Consider the following 19,397-nt stretch of genomic DNA (forward strand, 5'->3'; position numbering starts at 1 on the left):
TGAATCAAGAATTGCTGATGTAGCATGCCTCTATGGACTGGATTTTTTATTTATTTATTGGAGATTTTTTTAAAAGTTTTTTTTTTCATTTTAAAAAACATAAAATTTTATTTAATATTTTTGCAAAATATTAAAGCATAGTATTTAATCACTCCCTCATTAAATCATACATAAAAGCTTCAGTTATCAAATTCTTACCTTAAAAATATTTTTCTTAATTGTAAAATTTAAGAAAATTTATTCTTTACACTTAACTAGAGAATTTGAAAAGTTTTTTAACATTAACTTTTGAATATTATATAAACCATACCATTAGATTGCCACATGTTGGACATGAGATTGTTTGTAAAAGATGAAAGTCGGCCGAATATGATGGTGTCGAGATAGCCATTGATTTCTGCGCGACTGATCGAAGAAGACGACTGAATATGGAGTTTGAAAACATCTGAAGCTCTTGCCATTCTTCTGCATTTGTTTATTTACTTTTCTTTTTTTAAATTTAGCTAGTGATATAGTTTATTTTCCTTTTTGATTATTGAGAATCGATCCCTTTTGGAATTGATAGTTATACTATTTTTTAATTTTGTTGATTAATAAACCTGGATAGAACATTTGTGGTTTTAAAAAACAAAAAAAGAAAAGATTTCATGTAATATAATTAAAATTTAAGTTTAATTTGCAGTCATTTATTTTGTTACATATTTTAATTTTTTATTTTCTCTAATCTATGAAATCTGGAAAAAAAAATTAAATTTCTCATCATTGTTACAATTTATTAATTTTCATTTTTCTTTATTATTACTACAATTTATTATTTTTATTTAAATTCTTTTTTTCTACCTTCTATTTTTATAATTTTCTAAAAAGAAATGTATTTAACTTTGATCCTTATTGCCATAATTTAACATTGTACCTTCTATTTTTATTATTTTATATATGTGTGCGTGCCTGCGTGTGTGTGTGTTTTATTTGTGTCTCCTTTTATTACCATAAATATGTTCTGCCCATTTTTCTCAATTAATTTCATTTAATTTGTTGTAAAATGTTGAAAAAATTAAAATATCTTAGTTTTTATCATTAATAAAATACTATTAGTTAATTTTTCTAAAACTTTTCTTTCATTCTCCTAAATTTCTTTCATTTATTAAAAAATAAAACACTTCTTAAATTCTGATAAATCTCTATCACGATCATTTTTAAAGATTTTTATTTTTTTTGTAATTTTTCAGAAATTTATTTATAACTTATTCTTTTTAATTTTTAAACTTCATCTTTTTTGAGTGGCAGGAGTTTAGTTTTTTTTTTGTGAAAATAAATAAATAAATAAATATATATATATATATATATATATATATACATATATATATATATACACATATATATATATATACATATATATATATATATATATACACACAAAAATAAAAGGTAATAAGCGGAATATAAGGAAGAGAAATATTTAAAGAAATATATTTTTATATGTAAGCAATAAATTCTATTAATTATATTAAATAAAATGTTAAGAAACTAAAAAGTCATTTCTTTAATATAAGTTTTAATAATATTTATTTACATTACATTAACAGCTTTTTATTTTTCTAATTTCTAAAGTAATTAATAATCATATTGATATTAAATATTATAGTCGTATAAATAAAGATAGTTAAATTTTATAAAAATCATCACTTTATTTTTTTATTGTTTTGTTTTTGAGAGATATTGTTAGATTATGTAGGAATCATCACATTGATTTTTTTTTTTTACTGTTTTTATATTCTTTATGTTTATTATTTGTATATTTTAGTTTGACTCAACAAAATAAGATGCAAATTATTAAATTATGATCAACCTATGGAGTGGATGTCAGTAAAAACTAGAAAGATTAAGTATGCATTAAATTTATATTATTCTTTGCTATAAAAAATCAAGGTCTAACAATTATATTACAAACACATCTTTATTTATATGATACTTCATAAAATTACTCATAACTTATTATTTTTTATAATCGCGCGAAGCGCGAATAAGTTTACTAGTATACTAATATGAACGAAGATGCAAGATTATTTATCAAGTATTTGGTTAGAGGTATTAGATAATTTTATATTATTTATGCTATCACTTCTACCATAGATAGTGAAATAAGTTAGAGATACATAATAAAATTCTCCAGTAGACATTGAAATTTTGTGGGACTCTAGAAGACGTGTTCAATTCGAATTGAGACTTTAGAAGGTATGTTCATGTGACAACCCCCTCCCAAGGAGATCGCCTCTTATCAATTGATCTGTTTCAATGAAATTTCTTGAATGATACTCAACCCTAAACCCTAGTTCATGTTTATATAAAGGATACTAAATTTTGTTAAAAGACATCTCGAATCTTCCGCAAATTGATCGAATATTCATACAGAGGTCAAATCTAAATCATTCTAGTTCGAGTAATATGTCACTAACGAAACTAACTTTTGGGGTGTGAGTTAGGCCTAAGACCTAATTTACCATGCTATCAAAGCAGAGGACCCATCTCACCCAATGTTGGGGTCCCAAAAAAATTATCCATGCACTAGATGCTACATACTGGGCGTTATGTGGGTAAGAAATTATTCAAAATTTTCCACGCACTAGATGCTAAGCACTGAATGTGAGCTAAGTCGTTAAAACAAAAAGTCTCATATTGGTGGTTAATGAGATGAGTGGACTTCTTATAATGTTTGGACAATCTCCTTCCTTTGAGCTAGACCTAATTTAACAGAATCATGGATAAATCTTATAAGAGTATACTTAAGGGATCAACATAATTGTACTCGCAATCTTGATGAATAAAATTATGTTTCTTCATTCCAGTGAGACCAAATTTGCCCTTCATCTCTTCTCTAATAAATGAAATCTGAAAATCTGAAGCTCATCTCTTCTCTAATAAATGAAATCTGAAAATCTGAAGTTCATCTTTTCTCTTCTAATGATATCTGAAAATCTAAAGCTGCAAAGGTGGAAGAATGAGTATTTCAAGCATCATCTTTGAGTTTAATCGAGTCTATACTCCGACAAGCCTTGAAGAGTTGGGGAGGGGGGTATTTGTAGACATTGAAATTTTGTGGCACTCTACAAGACGCGTTAAATTCGAATTGAGACTCTTGAATGTGTGTTCAGTTTCAATTAGATTTCTTGGAGGCTATTCAACCCTAAATTCTAGTTCATGCCTATATAAAGGGTACTAAATTTCCTTAAAAGACATCTCGAATATTTCGCAAATTGGTGTAACATTTATATGGAGTTCAAATCTAAATCATCCTAGTTCGAGAAATACGTCATTAACGACCCTCGAATCATGGATAAATCTTAGGAGAGTAGAATCAATGGAGGAACAAAATTGTACCCGCACCTTTATCAATAAATATTCATATTTTTTCAGATTTTATTTGTGTGGTTGATTTATTTTTCATATGTTCAAATTTTGTTGCAAAAAACTCCCTCTTAATTACTAGTCTATTTTTAAATTAACACACCTTTTCAAAAAAACAATAATTAACATAGTGAGTTTACCATTTTATTCATATTAATTATGAAGTAGATGAATTAAAAACTTAAAATTTTCAAATTTTTTAACTTTTTCAAAGTAATTAATTGAGGATATATTTATCAAAATGGACAAGTAATTAAGAACAACTAAAAAGGGAAAAAAAATATGCAAATAATAAGAGACAGAATGAGTAACTTATTCTAAAATAATTAATCAAGGAAAAACTTATTCTGGGCTATTAATATCCGTGGTTATAAGACCATCTCCAACCCAACACCAAATTTTATACAAAATCCTATACTTGGTGTAAAATTTAGTTTTTTGAGCTCCAATTCACACCAATTTTTATACCAAATTTGGTGTGTGAATAGTGTTACACCAAATTTGGTATAACACTATCACACCAAATAATTTTTTTGAATATTATAATATTATTTTATTATATAAACTTCTAATTAACATTATATAAATGTATGTTTTAATTAAATCTCTTCTATATTTAATTTTTTTTCATGTAATATTTTTATAATATTAATTTTAGATATAAAATTTAACTTTTTTTATAAATTAATTTTTTTATATATAATTTTTTAAAAAATTAAATTTATGTCAATTACTATAAATTATATAAATTACAATTAATCTTCACAAAATTTTAAAATGGAAACATATAAATTTTTAAACAAATAATGCAATGTACATATATATATATATATATATAATGATTGTTTTAGAAAAAAATTATTTATAAATAAAATAAATAAAAAAAAATTGATGTAAAATTTGGTGCAGTGGACTCGAGATGCCTCCGCCACCAAAGAAGCACTATATTTATCCTATATTATAGGACGACTAAGATTACTCTACCTAGATAAATGAGATGGGTGAAAATTGCTCAGCCCCAACTCGTATGGAGAACAAAAACACTGTCATCTCCGAAAAATTGTCTGCAGAATCTATTTCTAAGTTCAATAGATTCCTCAAAGGCATGGGGGTCTTCAACCTTAACTTTCCTCCTCAGTATGACACTAAGGATTCTTTCTCTGAACTCAGCCGCAGCTTCCTCAAGGTTCAACATATCCACCGTGGCAAGATTTCATGTATTGTCTCTGTCAAACCTCCTATCATGGTAAACAATTCTTGTTTTGAATACTTTATTCGGTTGAAAAGATTCAGTCTTTCTTGAATTTTGTTTGATTCCCATTTTGGAAAATCCCTAATTTTGTCTGAAAATGAAAGTTAATTCTTTAGAATTGAAAATGTAATTGACCCAAAATGGAACAGATTGATTATTGAGGCACTGATCCCAACTAGTTTTGGATTTAGGCTTACTTCTCTCAGGTCTGTCCAGAGAGAAGTCACTGGTTACATGGACAAGTAGGTTTCTATTCAATAGCTTGAACAAAACTGTTATTCATTCTACATATCTAAGCATCCCGGGCTCGTTCTGTTTCACTTTTTTGTCGATGGTTGGAAGTGGTTAGGGGACAAATATCATTTTGAGGGGTATATAAGTGAGATTGAAGGAGGTGGTTCAAGTTGAGATTCTCAAGACTTGGATTTTTAGATGTCAGATGGCATATGCATTTAGGCGTTGATATTGCTATGGATTTGAGGTATCCCCAATTGTGAAACTTCCACTTAATCTATTCCATCCAATGGACTTTTACGCATTTACCTTGGAATTGAAACAACTGATTTTATTCCACTCAATGTGCTGAGACAGAATCCAACGAGTCTCCTGTACTTAGCATTGCCAGCAAACACAATAAAGGTAAAGGTTGGGGTAAGGGGGTATATATACTTGACATCTCTATCTGACCTCCCTCACCATCCATATGCGTGCTTTCTACCTCATGCAATGGTGCAATCTTTTTGCGGATACTATCAACTTCCAAGTTGCATTTTATTCAATTGCGTCAAGTGTATACTATTTCCTTTTCGTTCTTTTAGCTGTTACCGGCGAAATAAAGTATTGGAATACATTGATTTACTTATTTCCTTGCAGAATATCTATGGTTCACTGCACGGAGGAGCAGGTGGAGATGTAGCAGTAAGGGTAGCAACTGCCTGTGCTCGAACTATCGTGGGAAAGGATAAAGAGCTCTTTCTAGGAGAATTAAGCATATCTTATCTCTCTAGTGCTCCTGAAAATGTGAGTCTTTAAGGCATTTGTTTTGTTCTCTCAGCATTCTCCGTGTTAATGTATTGCTTGCAGCTTAAGCATCAAGGAAGAGCATGTCAAGATTTGGGTGGTCTTTTTTCTTTTCACCTGCTACAGTGCTGAGCGTGTGTGAATTTTCTTACAGTTTTATAAATACTGCATAGATGTTTATTTGTTTAACAGCAGACGCGACAAACGCATATGGAATTATAAGATGAGAAAGTCATAGAACTAACCTAGACTTGCAAAGTAGGAACACAGCCGTCATGTTGAATTGTCTTGTTTTAACCATGCTACTCTCTCCATTTCATATTACTTGGCCCCTGTTGACCTGACGCACCCCTTAAGAAAGCTTTAATTAAAGATGTATTTTACTAAACTATCCTTGTTAATGATGCTTTGGATCTCTAAATTTGACTACTACTACTACTTTATTTAGTTACTTAATATCAAGGGTTGAAAGGGAAATATATAATATAACTCTGTTGATTTCATAAATTGGACAAGTAAATTGAAACAACTATTACAAGTATGAGGGCCATGTAATATGAAGCGGATGGAGTATTTGTTTACTGAGGTATAAAAATATATCAACATGATAAGTTAGCTATTTGTCTGCAATATTTATGTGTTGAGGTACAACACCCATCTTGCCTTTTCAGTAATTTATTTCTCTTTTGGATTGGGGGTACTCACAGGCCGAAGTAATAGTTAATGCATCCGTTGTTCGAAGTGGAAGAAACCTGACTGTAGTTGCCCTGGATTTTAGACTAAAGGACTCTGAGAAACTGTGTTACATTTCTCGGGCAACATTCTATCACGTGCCTGTAGCAAGTTTATGAACAAGACCTGGGTGCAACACATTAAGCTAAAGACATCCTGCTGGTAGGTATATAAGTTCTTCAATATGTATCCAGTTAACTTCTGTGGCCTTTTCATTCTGTGCATGTTGCCTCATATTTGGGTTCTTTTGGTTATAGTAACTGCGTTCCAGGAATCTGATAACATGTCCAATTTCTTGTCGTTGACAAGCTTTGGAACTATAAAATATTAAAGTACTTTTTGTGGAGCTTTGTCAAATTTAAAGCAAACTACATTCTTCAATCAGCTTGGTTCACGATGTATTGATGTGTTTCAGTACCAAAACTTATGTTCCCTTTGCCATTGCTTACATGGTACTAATTGTATTCTGGTGTTCAACTACCCTTTCGACACCTTAAAATCGTGCAATATTCTGTGATTGTCAAAAGTAATGTCATGTCTGTTTAACATTTTGCACTTGCACGTACTTTTGAATAAAAACTAACTACATCAAAATCTCTTCTGTTGACAAACAGGTTTATACCAGGTAAGTCTCAATGTTGGAAGGCTTACAAAATTTCTGAACTTCATTAGAATCGGAAAAAGTTCAGCTGTCACTGGAGGGTGTGTTCTCTATCAGAGGAGCTTAGAAACGTTTTTGTAAATAAACTGTCTTCGTTTCTGCCAAATAGTGATAATATGTTGGCATCATTGTCCAGTTACAAACTCAGTAATGTTAAGAAATGTAAATGGAAAGCAAACCATTAATCTAAGATGTGTAAACATCATGTACTTGAGCTAGGGCTGTGCAAATTTCGGGTCTCACCAATAAAACAAACTGAAAATAGGTTTATCGAGTTAATACTTCGGGGACTTGGGGCTCTTGTTTTTTTGGATCTTTAACTGTTAGGTATCCTATGATACTGGATTATTGATTTTGGTTCGGTTTGACCAATAACTCAATAAAAGAAGTAAAGTAACCTTTTTTCTTTTTTGTACAATTTACCGTTTGCATAAATTTGAAATATATATTATGAAAATATTTATTAGAATTGAGATGTTGAATTTTATGAGACGAACACGACTTTCTTCTATCAATATTTATAACCCAACATTGATGCTGATGTTTAAGAAAGGCAAGATATTACTTCTGAACACCATCATCATATGCTTTCGAGAGGTGAGTGTTATTAGTAGTACTACTTCACAAAGATAATACTTCCTAACTTTTTTTTTTATTTTAAAAAAAAGCATTTCTATGTTTAGGAAAAAAGGATGAATAAAACCTAACAAACCTATGCAAGAAATGATCAACACAATCTTGTCGATTAATCAGGTAATAACTTGATTATAATGATTTATATGCTACAAACCTGATAAGTCAAATTGATAATGACCACAAATAAGTCACATGTGAGCTGAGCTGTCATAACTAATTCTGGGGAGCATTTGCAAAATGTAAATGAAATAGGGATTAAATCAGAAATAGAGTAATAACTGACTATGTACTGTTCCATTGCTGGAGAATACAAGAAGACAATGGTGGAAGATAATTCAAAGCGGAAGAGTTCATACACAAAAGACACAATCATCTCGAAAGAAATATCTGAGGAGAACGTTGCTCTGGTTGATATCCTCTTCATGCGCGTGCTACAGGACGGTTACAAAATTCCACCGCAATATAACGATGTTAAGGATTTCTTCTCTCAACTCATTCGCACCTGCCTCAAGATCCACACTATACACCCTGGAAAAATCTCCTGCATTCTATCTGCCAAACCTGCAATCTTGGTAATATATGATTTTTCGGTTAATTAACTTCTACCAAACCCCCTTTTTGAAAATTTTAGGGCTTACCAATTTTGTCGAGTAAAGAATTTTGCCTAATTAATTGAAGGGTTGAGTTGCTCCATCTTTTGATGACATGTATGTAAATCACAGGTTCGATTTGTGAACAATCATCTGTGCAGAAATGGTTAAGAGTCCCTTACATGCTTTTGATTGAGCTGATTTTTGGATTTAGGGCATAACCTCTGCTTATTCTCGGTTCACCGCAATATTGAATACTCGTGTTATATTGTACATGCCCAGCAAAGAGTAATTTCAATCTTCTTTTTGCAAAAAAACACAACGGCTTTGTTTGATTTGTGCTTTTGTTTTTTTCTTCTGGTTGCCTTTCAAAGTTGTATTTGCCATGTGATGAGTGTGCAACCTCTTTATTGTACTGGATTGTAGAATACTTATAGTACGTTGCATGGAGGAGCAATTGGAGCTGTCGCAGAGAGGGTGTCAATTGCCTGTGCCAGAACTGTTGTAGGAAAGGATAAGGAACTCTTTCTTGGAGAATTGAGAATGTCATATCATTCTGCTGCTACATGCAATGTGAGTATTAAAGCTTTCATTTAAGATCATTTTACCTCCTCAATGTCACTGGATCTAACAACTTGTTAGGAGCTATTGCATATCAAAAAAGGAGACTTCATTCTTTTCTCTTTCCCTATATTTATTTACCTTTATATTTGTGTCATCTCTAGGCAGAGGTGGTCATAGACGGGTCTATCATTCGGAGTGGAAGGAACATAACTGTAGTTGCAGTTGATTTTCGGCTCAAGGACTCAAGGAAATTGGTCTACACCTCGAACGCAACATTCTATCACATGCCTGTCGCAAGTTTATGACTTAAACTCAGAACACATTAAGTAGATACATTTGCTAAACTCGTTCAGCAGCTCATATAACATCACTGGATGAATTTGAGACTTAGAGTACTCTTATCTGTAATCACCAAAGCATATTTACATCTAGCATTATCAGAGATTCCCTTATTTGTCATCTGTATCATCTATGTAATCAAGCGTTGCTTGATGAAATACACAATTGAATTATGATTTATTGAAATAAAATGAAGTGAAAGTCATGTACATCACTCTTGTATTAGTGGTTTGTCCAATGAAACTCCACTTTAACTGGACTGCTGTATCACTACTTATACTGCAAGTCTGCAACAATGACAAGGAGATAGCAGATTATTTTTTTTTATTTACAATTAATGGCATCCGTTATCCTGGACGGCTTAAATGTAACTTCTGATGAACACAGCCTCAATGAAATAGATGAGATCTAGACAATAAAGGAGCATTAGGAACTCTTTTTGTAAAAGACAATAACTAATGTCTCATTATTCCTCTCAATCCAAAATGTTTATTTCGTCTTGTTTACACCAGATAGTAGTTCACCTGAGGACTAACTAACCGTACAATGAGAAAATGATACAGATTCTGGAGAGATTCTTCATCGAGCTAGTGGCTGGTGAATTACTGTCAAGTAGCCCAGTTCTAATGATTAGAGTGTTATAATATTTGATCGCTTTAGTTTTGTATATTACAGACTTGCTTTTTTGGATTTCTATTCCTAGCCAAGTGGAATATTTAATGACTTGGTGATGGAATACCCATATGTTTTGACAAAATTAAGTAATAAAAAAAATGTTTATGCTGGAAACCAATGTGGTCCCGTTCCTGGATTTTATATTATATTAACACCATGTTGATTGGTTATGGCGAATTAGGGGTCAATTGGAGAACAGTATATCAGTCCAGATACATATTCAAAATTAAATTTGTTGATTGGATAGCAAATTGCTTAGGTATATAGAGTTGAATCTTTGGTAGATGGGGGAAGAGAGTTCAAAATCCAAGAGTTCATTCACCAAAGACACAATCATCTCCGAAGATTTATCTGAGGAAGCCGCTTTCTTGGCGGATCGTCTCCTCAGCCGCGTGCAACTCCAGGGGGACAAGTTTCCGGCCGGATATGAATCTTTCTCTGAACTCACTCGCGGCTGCCTCAAGGTCCACAGCATCCATCCTGGCAAAGTCTCCTGCACTTTATCTGTCAAATCTGCAATCTCGGTAAAGTATTTGGGATCTGATTTTCACTTCTGTTCAATTTTTCAGCACGAACACATACAACTCTGTTTCTTTTCTTCTAGTTGGATGGGCTTGCCCTCACTCTAATATGACAAGTGTGCAACCTCTTTATTGTAGAATATTTATGGTAGCATGCATGGAGGAGCAGTTGGAGCTGTCGCAGAGACGGTGTCAATTGCCTGTGCTAGAACTGTTGTAGGAAAGGATAAGAAACTCTTTCTTGGAGAATTGAGAATGTCATATCTTTCTACTGCTAAAAGCAATGTGAGTATTAAAGCTTTCATATAAGCTCCCTTTACCTCAATAGAACTACAAGTAATTGTATAGTAACAATTTGGTAAAGACCAAATGCACATCATAAAAGGTATCTTTCCTATTTATTTGCTTTTGTATTTGTGTCCACTCTAGGCAGAGGTGATCGTAGATGGGTCTATTATTAAGAGTGGAAGGAGCACAACTGTAGTTGCAACTGATTTTCGGCTCAAGGACTCGAAGAAATTGGTCTACACCTCGAATGCAACATTCTATCACATGCCCATCGCAAGTTTATGAACTCAACTCAACACATCACGTAGATACATTTGCTAAACCTGTTCAGCAGATCCAGCTCATGTACAATTGCAAATCATTGATATAATCTCGAGTCTCATATCTGCCATCACCAAATCAATATCTCGTATTATCTGAAGTTCCCTTATTTGTCTTCTGTTTCGTCTTTGAAACTAAAGTGTTGCTTGATGAAATACACAATTGAACCATGATATATTGAAAGAGAACGAAGTGAAAAATCATGTACATCAATCTTGTATTAGCTGTGTGTCCTATGAAACTCCACTTCAACTACAATGCTGTATTACTACTTAATACTGCAACAATGACAAGGAGATGACACTGATCTTTTGATTTTAAAAAAAGGCGATGCAACTAATGGCATCAGTCGTACTGGACAACTAAGTGTCTCTTCTGATGACACATCCTCAATGAAATAGAGCAGATCTAGATAAAAAAAAGGAGCATAAGGCACTCTTTCTGTTAAAGACAAAAATTTCTAATGTCTCATTACTCCTCTCTCGCCGAAATTTTTGGGTCTTGTTAACACCAGAGAGTTCACCTGAGACGAAAAAATAATAATGGTATTAAAGCTATTGCTTATTGTACGATGAGAAAATGATACTACCAGAACCAAGAGTAAGGCATTCTTTAGCATCAAGCTAGTGTCAGAATATTTGATTGCTTTAGTTTGGTAATTTACAGTAAATCATATATATCATGTTCCCACTGCACGAACTATTAGTATAGGAATTATACTACATGGATTGTTATACAGTAAATAATAGAATGATGCATTGATTTGTTATGTGATGAATAAAGAATACAATGATTGTTAATACTACCAAAATCAAGAACTCGCTTAATACACCATTACAAATACATGTGTTCTAATCTACCTCCTATACAACAGTACACCAAATTCCCCAGTAACTCTACCCATCAAATTCAAGCAAATGGAAAGAAATCACCAAATAAGTTTTTGCTTTAAACTGGATTTGAACCTAAATTCTAATGGTCTTCATTCCGGTTTCATTGACAGCTACTCCTCACTCTGGATACTCTTGATTCTAAAGTATTCACATTGATCTACACTAAGTGAGATTATCTCTGACATAAGGAAATATACCACACTAGGATTTTAGGCTCCCATAGTTGATATACTAATTAGAACTGCACAAATAATAAATGAATGTTTCCAGAATCTTATAGACTGTTATTGGTCATATTCATACTGTTGGAATGATAAACAGCATTCCGTTAGCAAAGTGTTCTCATTTGTCTTGTAGCCGTACTAGTTCCTCATCTAAGTATCAGTTTGAGATGCCAAGAATATATAGACTAGTTTGGGATTTGACATTTTCTATCACCATAAAAACTCAAACTAAATATGGATTGGAAGACCACACAGTCATATGCCATAATATTTAATATGGTGACAAACTTAGAATATAGGAGAAACTGTCACTGAATCATGCCTCATGGGAAGATAGCATCAACAAATTCCTCAGCATTGAACGGTTGGAGGTCATCTACACCTTCCCCAACACCTACAAATTTTACAGGAATACCAAGCTCATCAACCACACTGACCTGCAATGCCAGAAGTTTGAGATCATTTAAGTAGTTGCAATTTATCAGTTTTTAAGAGAGACAAATTTAACCACAACAAAATCATAAAAGAAAAATGAGCTAAATTTGGAGAATTCAAAGTATACCACACAGCCACCTCGAGCAGAACCATCAAGTTTAGTCAATATTAACCCAGTGATTCCAACAACCTAGAGAAGAAGGCAATTTCATGAAGAACCTTGAACTAATTAAAGCAACATATAGAGGTTCAGAATAACAAGCTGACAAGGGTCATTACCTCGTTAAACTCTCTTGCTTGAGGAAGCATATTTAAACCAGTAGTTCCATCCAGTACTAGCAAGATTTCCTGCTAAAGTTCAATATGTTACTCTTACATTATGACAAGGGTTTTCCATTCAGCAACAAGAGAAGTTTAGGTCAGTCTAGAAAGAATTTAAGCACGGTAAATAGAATGGGGGGGAAATTGGATTTTAGATGACAAAGAGGAGCCAATAACTAAGAAAGGTAAAAGGATAAAATAACCATGGTTATGCATACAAAAGATTCCAATAACTTTAATAGGGTTTCACTATTGTACCCATTCATGTTTACACTTGAAAAGATATCAAAAAATACAATCTAACTTGATCTTCATTATTGAGTTCTTTTGTCGTTTAAAACACCTCGTATTCCTATCTTTCCAAATGCATCACCAAATAGCTGTATAGTATTATTCCATGCTCTCTTCAGATGCTCTGAAATCCCATGAAGAATCAAATTTATCTAAAATCCTGCTATTTTATTTTTCCTTGAAAAGGGTCTTGTATGTTTTGAATCCATAACATTGGTACTTCATAATGTGGGAATAGATCTTGCACCAAAACTCACATTGGTACTTCATTACATACTATAGGTTATGTTAAGAAGTACTTTTGTGTACATTATAGGGACTCCATTGTATGCTTAAACATCACAAGTTCTCCAAAAGATGGGACAAGCCGTTATGGATGTTTAACAGTAAAATAAAGAAAAAAGCTGAAGAGATCAAGTTTAACATACATTAGGTGCACCATTAACAATTTTACTGACAACTTTTTTGCATGCCACCAATTCCTCCATCAAGCTATAGTTGGTGTGCAAACCTGGTAAAATTATCAATTTTGGTTACTCAGAGATACTCTATAAGTGTGAATAAGAAAGTTGCTTACATATTCACAAAACTTACGGCCAGATGTGTCGCATAAAACAATATCGAAACCCTCTTCCTTTCCTCTTTTAACAGCCTGTGAAATAACTACTCAGGAAGAACTTCAAGATCACGTGGTCAGAAAGAAGTAAAGTTTCCACTGACATTTTTATTTGGGTTAATGTCTAGCGCTACCTGACGATGCCTTAGCTTTCTCTTTTTCAGCAACAACAATCTCACAACCAGTCCTTTCAGCCCAGATTTCTAACTGATCACTAGCAGCTGCTCTAAATGTATCACCAGCTGCTAATAGTATCTGCAAAAAGACCACAGAATGGAAGTGTGAGAAGCAGGAGTTATCCTGTCATGAGTAAAGAAGAATGTATCACCAGCTGCTAATAGCATCTAATTCTAATTAAGTGGCAGAGAATGTTTGAGTGAGTTTTTCATAATGCAACAAATACTTTATCCTGAGAACCAATTTCCTTTGTGATTAAATATCAAAGGATTGTAAAAGAATGAGAGATTCACACAACAAGAATACATAAAACTTACTGGTGACCGTAAGGAAAACTATCAGCACTTGTCCTCAAAGCGAAGGGAAGGATCATGAAATGTTTCAAGTTGTTAAGGTTTAATAATGGAAAGCATATCCCAAGATATATTTACTGTTATGAGTGTGAAGATTTGCACAAGGTTGGAAGGCAGCCATAGGAATATCTTCCTTCGTTTCAGTTTAATCAAGATATTTCTTGACAGAACTATTCAACCTAATGATTGTGTCAGTTCCTCAAACCAACTCAAGAACATAAAAGCTTTCAACACCACCAATTTCGATAGCATGTTTCCATATTAGCAGATGAGGAGTCAGTGCCTGGAGTCCTAGAGTTTAAGCTTCAGCATATCTAACAGTCTAACCTTGCCCCAAAAATTTCTTTAAAATGCAATGCCATACTTTAATCAAAACGAATATTGGTAATTATCATTTCAAACATAACCTAATGCTCACTGGAGAAATTTGACTGGAAATATTTGTTAATACACAGTGATCATCAATTTTAGTGATACAGAAAAGTGGCTTGCACTAATAGTTCTGCAGCATAGCTGCAAGCTACAAGATAACATTTAGCCTCACCTTTGCCCCTTCTCTCTTCAACCTATTTGCCAACTTTCCTGCATTAGTAGAAAAAGAGTTACGGTCACGAGTTACTACCACTTTTTAAATTGTTGAATATGTGATGAACGTCCCAGAATTTTTTGCTCCTCTTACTACTCATTATTACAAATCAAATGTTCTCGAGAGGATTAAGAAAAAAAGGCAAAAGTACTACTCAAATTTGCAGTAAAAATGGATTTTAGAGAAATTTCACTGTTGCCACAAACATATAACAGCTTTTCTTTCTTGCACATTGACTCATTTACCGACCAACAATATGAAGGTTTACCATGAAACAAAAATTAGTTCCCTTACCAAGAGATGTTGTCTTCCCACCTCCATTGACACCCACAATCATGATTACTGCTGGTTTCCTAGTACATAAAAGCAAGCACCAAATTTTAGTTCACTCCACTAAAAGACAAGTTTAAGATAAATGTAAAATTTAAATTAGTAAAGCAGTTGAAACCTGAAGCCCAGACTGAGTTCTGTTTTAGGTGCTTTACTAGTCAATAGATCCAAGATACTCTTCTTTAGAACACTCTTCATATCATATCATTGCATTTCACAAAATCAACACATCCATACGCAAGAAAAACAGAAAATTAACAAACAAGCAGTAAAATAAACGTGTAAAACTACTATGTGTAGAGCATGAGCCGTCATTAGTTTTCCCCGTGAACAAATTGAATGAAATAGTTTTATTTCTAAAACAGCATATTGCATAGACCAGTGTGTTACTGAAAAAAATTGAATATCTCAGCATGCTTACTTTTATCTCACTTCCTGATTTGATTTTCCCTGCATATATATCCTCCCGCAAGCTCTCCACAATCTTTATGGTAATCTTCGGCCCAAAATCAGCGACCAACAGAACCTGAAACCACAGTTGAAGATTGTCTCAATCCTCAACACTTGCATGTGCCGGAAAATAATAATTCAATTAGCTAAAATAACTGCACGATCAGCATTTGGACATAAATATACTACGTAATGCAAGACACCATATAGTGATACTAATCTCGGCATAAGGATCAGGAACATTCATTTGAGACAGTTTCTATATCGAAGAAGAAACTTTCCCTTTCCCAGGAAGTTCATATGTAAAGATGTAAAACTTCCCATTCAACTCTAGTTCATCAAATAACGTGTAACTTTATAATATATTAATTCCACTTTCTACAGCAATTATAGCACGACAAAGGGAAGCACTACGCCATGCACGGTCCAAATTATTATTTAAACCCTGTTTCAAATAATTAAGACTGTGACATAATTTTGCAGCAAATAGTGGGCAAAGGTGAAGATCATCAGGAATGTACATCGAAAAATCATAAAATACCTAAGGAACCACACGAAAAATTGCTCAGATTAGCAAAAATAGCAACGGAAACTCAAAAAGAGTAGTCTTCTCATCTCAATTAATGAAATATCATTTGCACTTACTCATTTTATGCAACTTCCAGAAACACAACATTATGAAATTATTCAAAATTTTAAGTACCCCTAGCATGTAACTTTTCAATCATTACTTCGACATTTTCTTCTCCTATAAGTAGCATAATACTATATAAACTAAAACAACATCTCAGACCGTAATTTTCAATTTCAGTTTAGCAAGAATCGAAAGGGTATTTGGAACTAAACCTCTTCAAGTTCATCAAGAACCCGATCAGTATCAGAAAGGTTCCAGTAAAGGAGGAGTTCATCAATAACAGCTAAATTGTCCCGAGTTTTTGAGAATCCTGAGAACAGTTTCTCCACATCACTCTTGGCTTTCTCTTTCAGCAAACGACCAAGCTTCGTGAAGAACCCCGTTTGACCCGCCGAGCATCTAAACCGGGACTGATCGAACCGGGTTTTGGATGTGAAGTGGAGGAGAGTTGAACCGGAGTTAGAATGTGGGAATACCGGTTTGGAAGGAAGATGTGGGAGACGAGAAGATAACGTTGAAGCCATTTCGTTCAGCTCAGAAGCAGCAATGGAGAAGATAATGCAGCTTCATACGACGTCGTTTTATTGCTATTTAACTTTTTTTTTTCTCTCTTCTAGTTCTCAAAAAGAATTTTTACACCTAATATTTTCGAAATAAGCATGTTTATTTTTTGATATTAGAAGGTTTATAATTTTATAAAAATAAAGTATAGAATTATTTAGATAATAATTAGGAAATTTATATAAATCAACTAGTCTAGTAGTTAATTACTTATATACACTCTAGCTTGTAATATTATAAATTTTATTGATACGTTCAAATATATTTTGATATACGTATCTCAGCTATGAATAAGTTGTGATTGCTCTTATTGATACAGTTTCATTTTTTTTAGTAGTTTTGCCTCAGGCCTAGCCATTGTGTAACTTCTTTATAGAACTCATGGAGTCCATCTGAATAAATCAGTGTGTTCAAAATTTTCTCTCTCACTGTCAAACACCAATTCATAGGGTAAAAATTAGGTGCAATGTAATTTAGATACATTTTAATAAAGTGAATTCGCATGTATATTAGATACATAACAAATTAGCTTGTCCTTCCTCTCTTCTCTCTTATCTCACTTGTCACTCTCTTATGTAGATACATGTATATAGTGTGATTCACGTGAAATTGAGATGTATAACAAATCCTCTAACTTCTCTCTCTATTTTAGTGTATGTGGTAGCAAAAGTACATATATCTAATTCTGTATCTTTCTCAATATATAGTAGAAACTCTTAATTAGTGATAATATTCATAATATTTTAAAAGTATAGATAATAATAATAAAAATGGAAGTAGAGTATGTTACTTAATTTTTCTTTATAATATAATCATATCATATTTATAATAATTTTGATAACTGTGGTGCTCTTCTTCAAATCTCTTAATTCAAAGTATTAAAGATTAAAAAAATTGAGAATGCATACGTATTTCCACATTATACTATTTAGTCTCATATTATAATTCCCACATTACAGTCCAATAACTTATCTACAGAAGATAATTCGAAGAGATAAGACATTATCAGTATCCTACTTCAACAAATTAGAATATTTTAATTTTACAACTCATTACATATATTCTCTTTCTTGTTCCATGCTACTGGGGTTTTCTTATTTAGTTGTAAGTTTTTTATATCAAAATTTTAAATTAAGTGCGCGATTGATAATAAATTTTGGATCAAATTTTAAAATTTAATCCAAAAAAAAATTATAGTTTCAGTTATAAAATTTCAAATTTTTTTCCAAGTAGAAATGTATGTCCAAATAAAATTTAAAGTTTTCAAAATTACAATTAAAAAATTCAAGTTTTTAAATTTCAAACTTCAAAATCTACTACAAATCAAAGTTCAATACACATGAATCGTTTCAAACCTTGATTATAGCTTATTAAAAACTTGCTCATTTGCTAGATTTCAGAATAGTGCATTCTGAAAAATTAGTAATAGAAATTTGACCATTCAACAATTTTTTGTCTCTATGTCGGAGCGATTTTACACTTTTAACTAAAAAAATAAAATTAATCTTCCCTTTTAGAATTTTTGATAATTTTTTTTTGTCTTTTTGACTCCGAACTCTTTTCTATTATTAGCCTTTTAAGGCAGGGAGTTACTCCTCCAACTGGGAATCCCTCCTATCAAGCATGATTTTAAGGAACAAAACAGGTTGACTGACTTGCTAGCTAAACAAGGTTAGATGCTGACGGATTATAACAGCCTAAATTCTATGGAAAATTTCCTATTATACGCTTCTGGTGTACTATCGATATGTCATATGACATAGCAAATGTTCTCAAACTCCAATAGGAGCATGAGACTTTTAATAAAAAGTCGAGAAAAATGTTAAGAATATTTTTAAACTTGACAAAAAATTTGGGGTATATTTTACTCATGTTGAAAGACCGTGAGTGTATTTAAGTTCTGTTAATCAAGTAATAAGTGTTCTTAAAATTATCAATAGTTTAAAGATAAAACTAATAATTCACGTCAACTTCAAAAATATTCCGAATACTTCTCTTTTGAAAAATGAATAATGCACATAAGGAATGAACTATTTTTACTAGGAAAAAAAAACAAAAACTCCTATATAATTCACTAAAATCCTCCTCCTATTGTGGCAGAACAATTTAGTGTTAGTAGTAATGTGATATGTGCTATTGTAATGTTGCATAATATCTTAAATATAATATATTAATCTTTCATTTTAACTAAAAAACACTCCTTTTTAATGAAGTCGTGTAAAATAAATAACGAATAAAATAACATAAATTAGATTGGAATAAAAATAGTATAAAACAAAATGAATATAATATATGAGAACGTAATAATATGATGTATTATGATTTCGAAAGCAATATGACATGATCAAATTGACTAGTATTTTGCATAAATTGTAAACCATTTAGGAGTCCTTTGATCAATTTTGATGTTTTTTCCAAACAACCCTGCAAGTCTTTTTTTAAATTAAACAAGATAACTCTGTCTAATTAATTGAAAGTATATTTATATATAAAATATATGTGGGTAATTAGGATCAGACCAC

At 32.2% G+C, this 19,397-nt stretch overlaps 4 protein-coding genes across 8 annotated transcripts; 3 read left to right on the plus strand and 1 right to left on the minus strand.

Annotated features, from left to right (window-relative positions):
- The first annotated feature begins 4,307 nt into the window (after positions 1-4,307).
- Positions 4,308-7,344, plus strand: LOC107010498. 2 transcript variants are annotated; one of them, XM_015209787.2, is made up of 4 exons: positions 4,308-4,651; positions 5,531-5,677; positions 6,385-6,571; positions 7,024-7,344. In XM_015209787.2, exons 1-3 carry the CDS (start codon positions 4,403-4,405, stop codon positions 6,526-6,528), a joined length of 540 nt encoding a protein of 179 aa, XP_015065273.1. In that variant the 5' UTR covers positions 4,308-4,402; the 3' UTR covers positions 6,529-6,571; positions 7,024-7,344. The 2 variants fall into 2 exon arrangements, with proteins under 2 accessions (XP_015065273.1, XP_015065280.1); XM_015209794.2 differs by having other exon boundaries at positions 4,334-4,651; positions 6,385-6,575.
- A 523-nt stretch (positions 7,345-7,867) lies between these two features.
- Positions 7,868-9,424, plus strand: LOC107013872. The gene is made up of 3 exons (XM_015213756.2): positions 7,868-8,278; positions 8,723-8,869; positions 9,022-9,424. The coding sequence occupies exons 1-3, from the start codon at positions 7,991-7,993 to the stop codon at positions 9,163-9,165; spliced, it is 579 nt and encodes a 192-aa protein (XP_015069242.1). The 5' UTR covers positions 7,868-7,990; the 3' UTR covers positions 9,166-9,424.
- Positions 9,425-10,003: 579 nt separating this feature from the next.
- Positions 10,004-11,227, plus strand: LOC107007753 (acyl-coenzyme A thioesterase 13-like). Its single transcript, XM_015206516.2, has 3 exons — positions 10,004-10,398; positions 10,534-10,680; positions 10,825-11,227. The coding sequence occupies exons 1-3, from the start codon at positions 10,159-10,161 to the stop codon at positions 10,966-10,968; spliced, it is 531 nt and encodes a 176-aa protein (XP_015062002.1). The 5' UTR covers positions 10,004-10,158; the 3' UTR covers positions 10,969-11,227.
- LOC107007752 (cell division protein FtsY homolog, chloroplastic) lies at positions 11,160-16,929 on the minus strand. 4 transcript variants are annotated; one of them, XM_015206513.1, is made up of 12 exons: positions 16,527-16,929; positions 15,652-15,756; positions 15,349-15,422; positions 15,195-15,253; positions 14,859-14,896; positions 13,919-14,039; positions 13,763-13,831; positions 13,597-13,679; positions 12,836-12,904; positions 12,684-12,746; positions 12,444-12,558; positions 11,160-11,527 (listed from the first exon to the last, which is right to left on the minus strand). In XM_015206513.1, the coding sequence occupies exons 1-11, from the start codon at positions 16,836-16,838 to the stop codon at positions 12,445-12,447; spliced, it is 1,107 nt and encodes a 368-aa protein (XP_015061999.1). In that variant the 5' UTR covers positions 16,839-16,929; the 3' UTR covers positions 11,160-11,527; position 12,444. The 4 variants fall into 4 exon arrangements, with proteins under 4 accessions (XP_015061999.1, XP_015062001.1, XP_015061997.1 ...); XM_015206515.2 differs by having other exon boundaries at positions 12,410-12,558; XM_015206511.1 differs by having other exon boundaries at positions 12,836-12,907.
- Positions 16,930-19,397: the final 2,468 nt, after the last annotated feature.

The sequence above is a fragment of the Solanum pennellii genome, chromosome 1, assembly GCF_001406875.1.
Source record: "Solanum pennellii chromosome 1, SPENNV200".
Lineage (NCBI taxonomy): Eukaryota > Viridiplantae > Streptophyta > Magnoliopsida > Solanales > Solanaceae > Solanum > Solanum pennellii.

Excerpts from the sequence above, each read along its gene's own strand:
- LOC107010498 (XM_015209787.2), top strand. The coding sequence starts at position 4,403 with ATGGGTGAAAATTGCTCAGCCCCAACTCGTATGGAGAACAAAAACACT. Across the intron at positions 4,652-5,530 it reads CTGTCAAACCTCCTATCATG|AATATCTATGGTTCACTGCA; the intron begins GTAAACAATTCT and ends ATTTCCTTGCAG. Across the intron at positions 5,678-6,384 it reads TCTCTAGTGCTCCTGAAAAT|GCCGAAGTAATAGTTAATGC; the intron begins GTGAGTCTTTAA and ends GGGTACTCACAG.
- LOC107013872 (XM_015213756.2), top strand. The coding sequence starts at position 7,991 with ATGTACTGTTCCATTGCTGGAGAATACAAGAAGACAATGGTGGAAGAT. Across the intron at positions 8,279-8,722 it reads CTGCCAAACCTGCAATCTTG|AATACTTATAGTACGTTGCA; the intron begins GTAATATATGAT and ends ACTGGATTGTAG. Across the intron at positions 8,870-9,021 it reads ATTCTGCTGCTACATGCAAT|GCAGAGGTGGTCATAGACGG; the intron begins GTGAGTATTAAA and ends TGTCATCTCTAG.
- LOC107007753 (XM_015206516.2), top strand. The coding sequence starts at position 10,159 with ATGGGGGAAGAGAGTTCAAAATCCAAGAGTTCATTCACCAAAGACACA. Across the intron at positions 10,399-10,533 it reads CTGTCAAATCTGCAATCTCG|AATATTTATGGTAGCATGCA; the intron begins GTAAAGTATTTG and ends TCTTTATTGTAG. Across the intron at positions 10,681-10,824 it reads TTTCTACTGCTAAAAGCAAT|GCAGAGGTGATCGTAGATGG; the intron begins GTGAGTATTAAA and ends TGTCCACTCTAG.
- LOC107007752 (XM_015206511.1), bottom strand. The coding sequence starts at position 16,838 with ATGGCTTCAACGTTATCTTCTCGTCTCCCACATCTTCCTTCCAAACCG. Across the intron at positions 15,423-15,651 it reads AATCAGGAAGTGAGATAAAA|AGTGTTCTAAAGAAGAGTAT; the intron begins GTAAGCATGCTG and ends TATGATATGAAG. Across the intron at positions 13,680-13,762 it reads TTTATGCGACACATCTGGCC|GTTTGCACACCAACTATAGC; the intron begins GTAAGTTTTGTG and ends TAATTTTACCAG.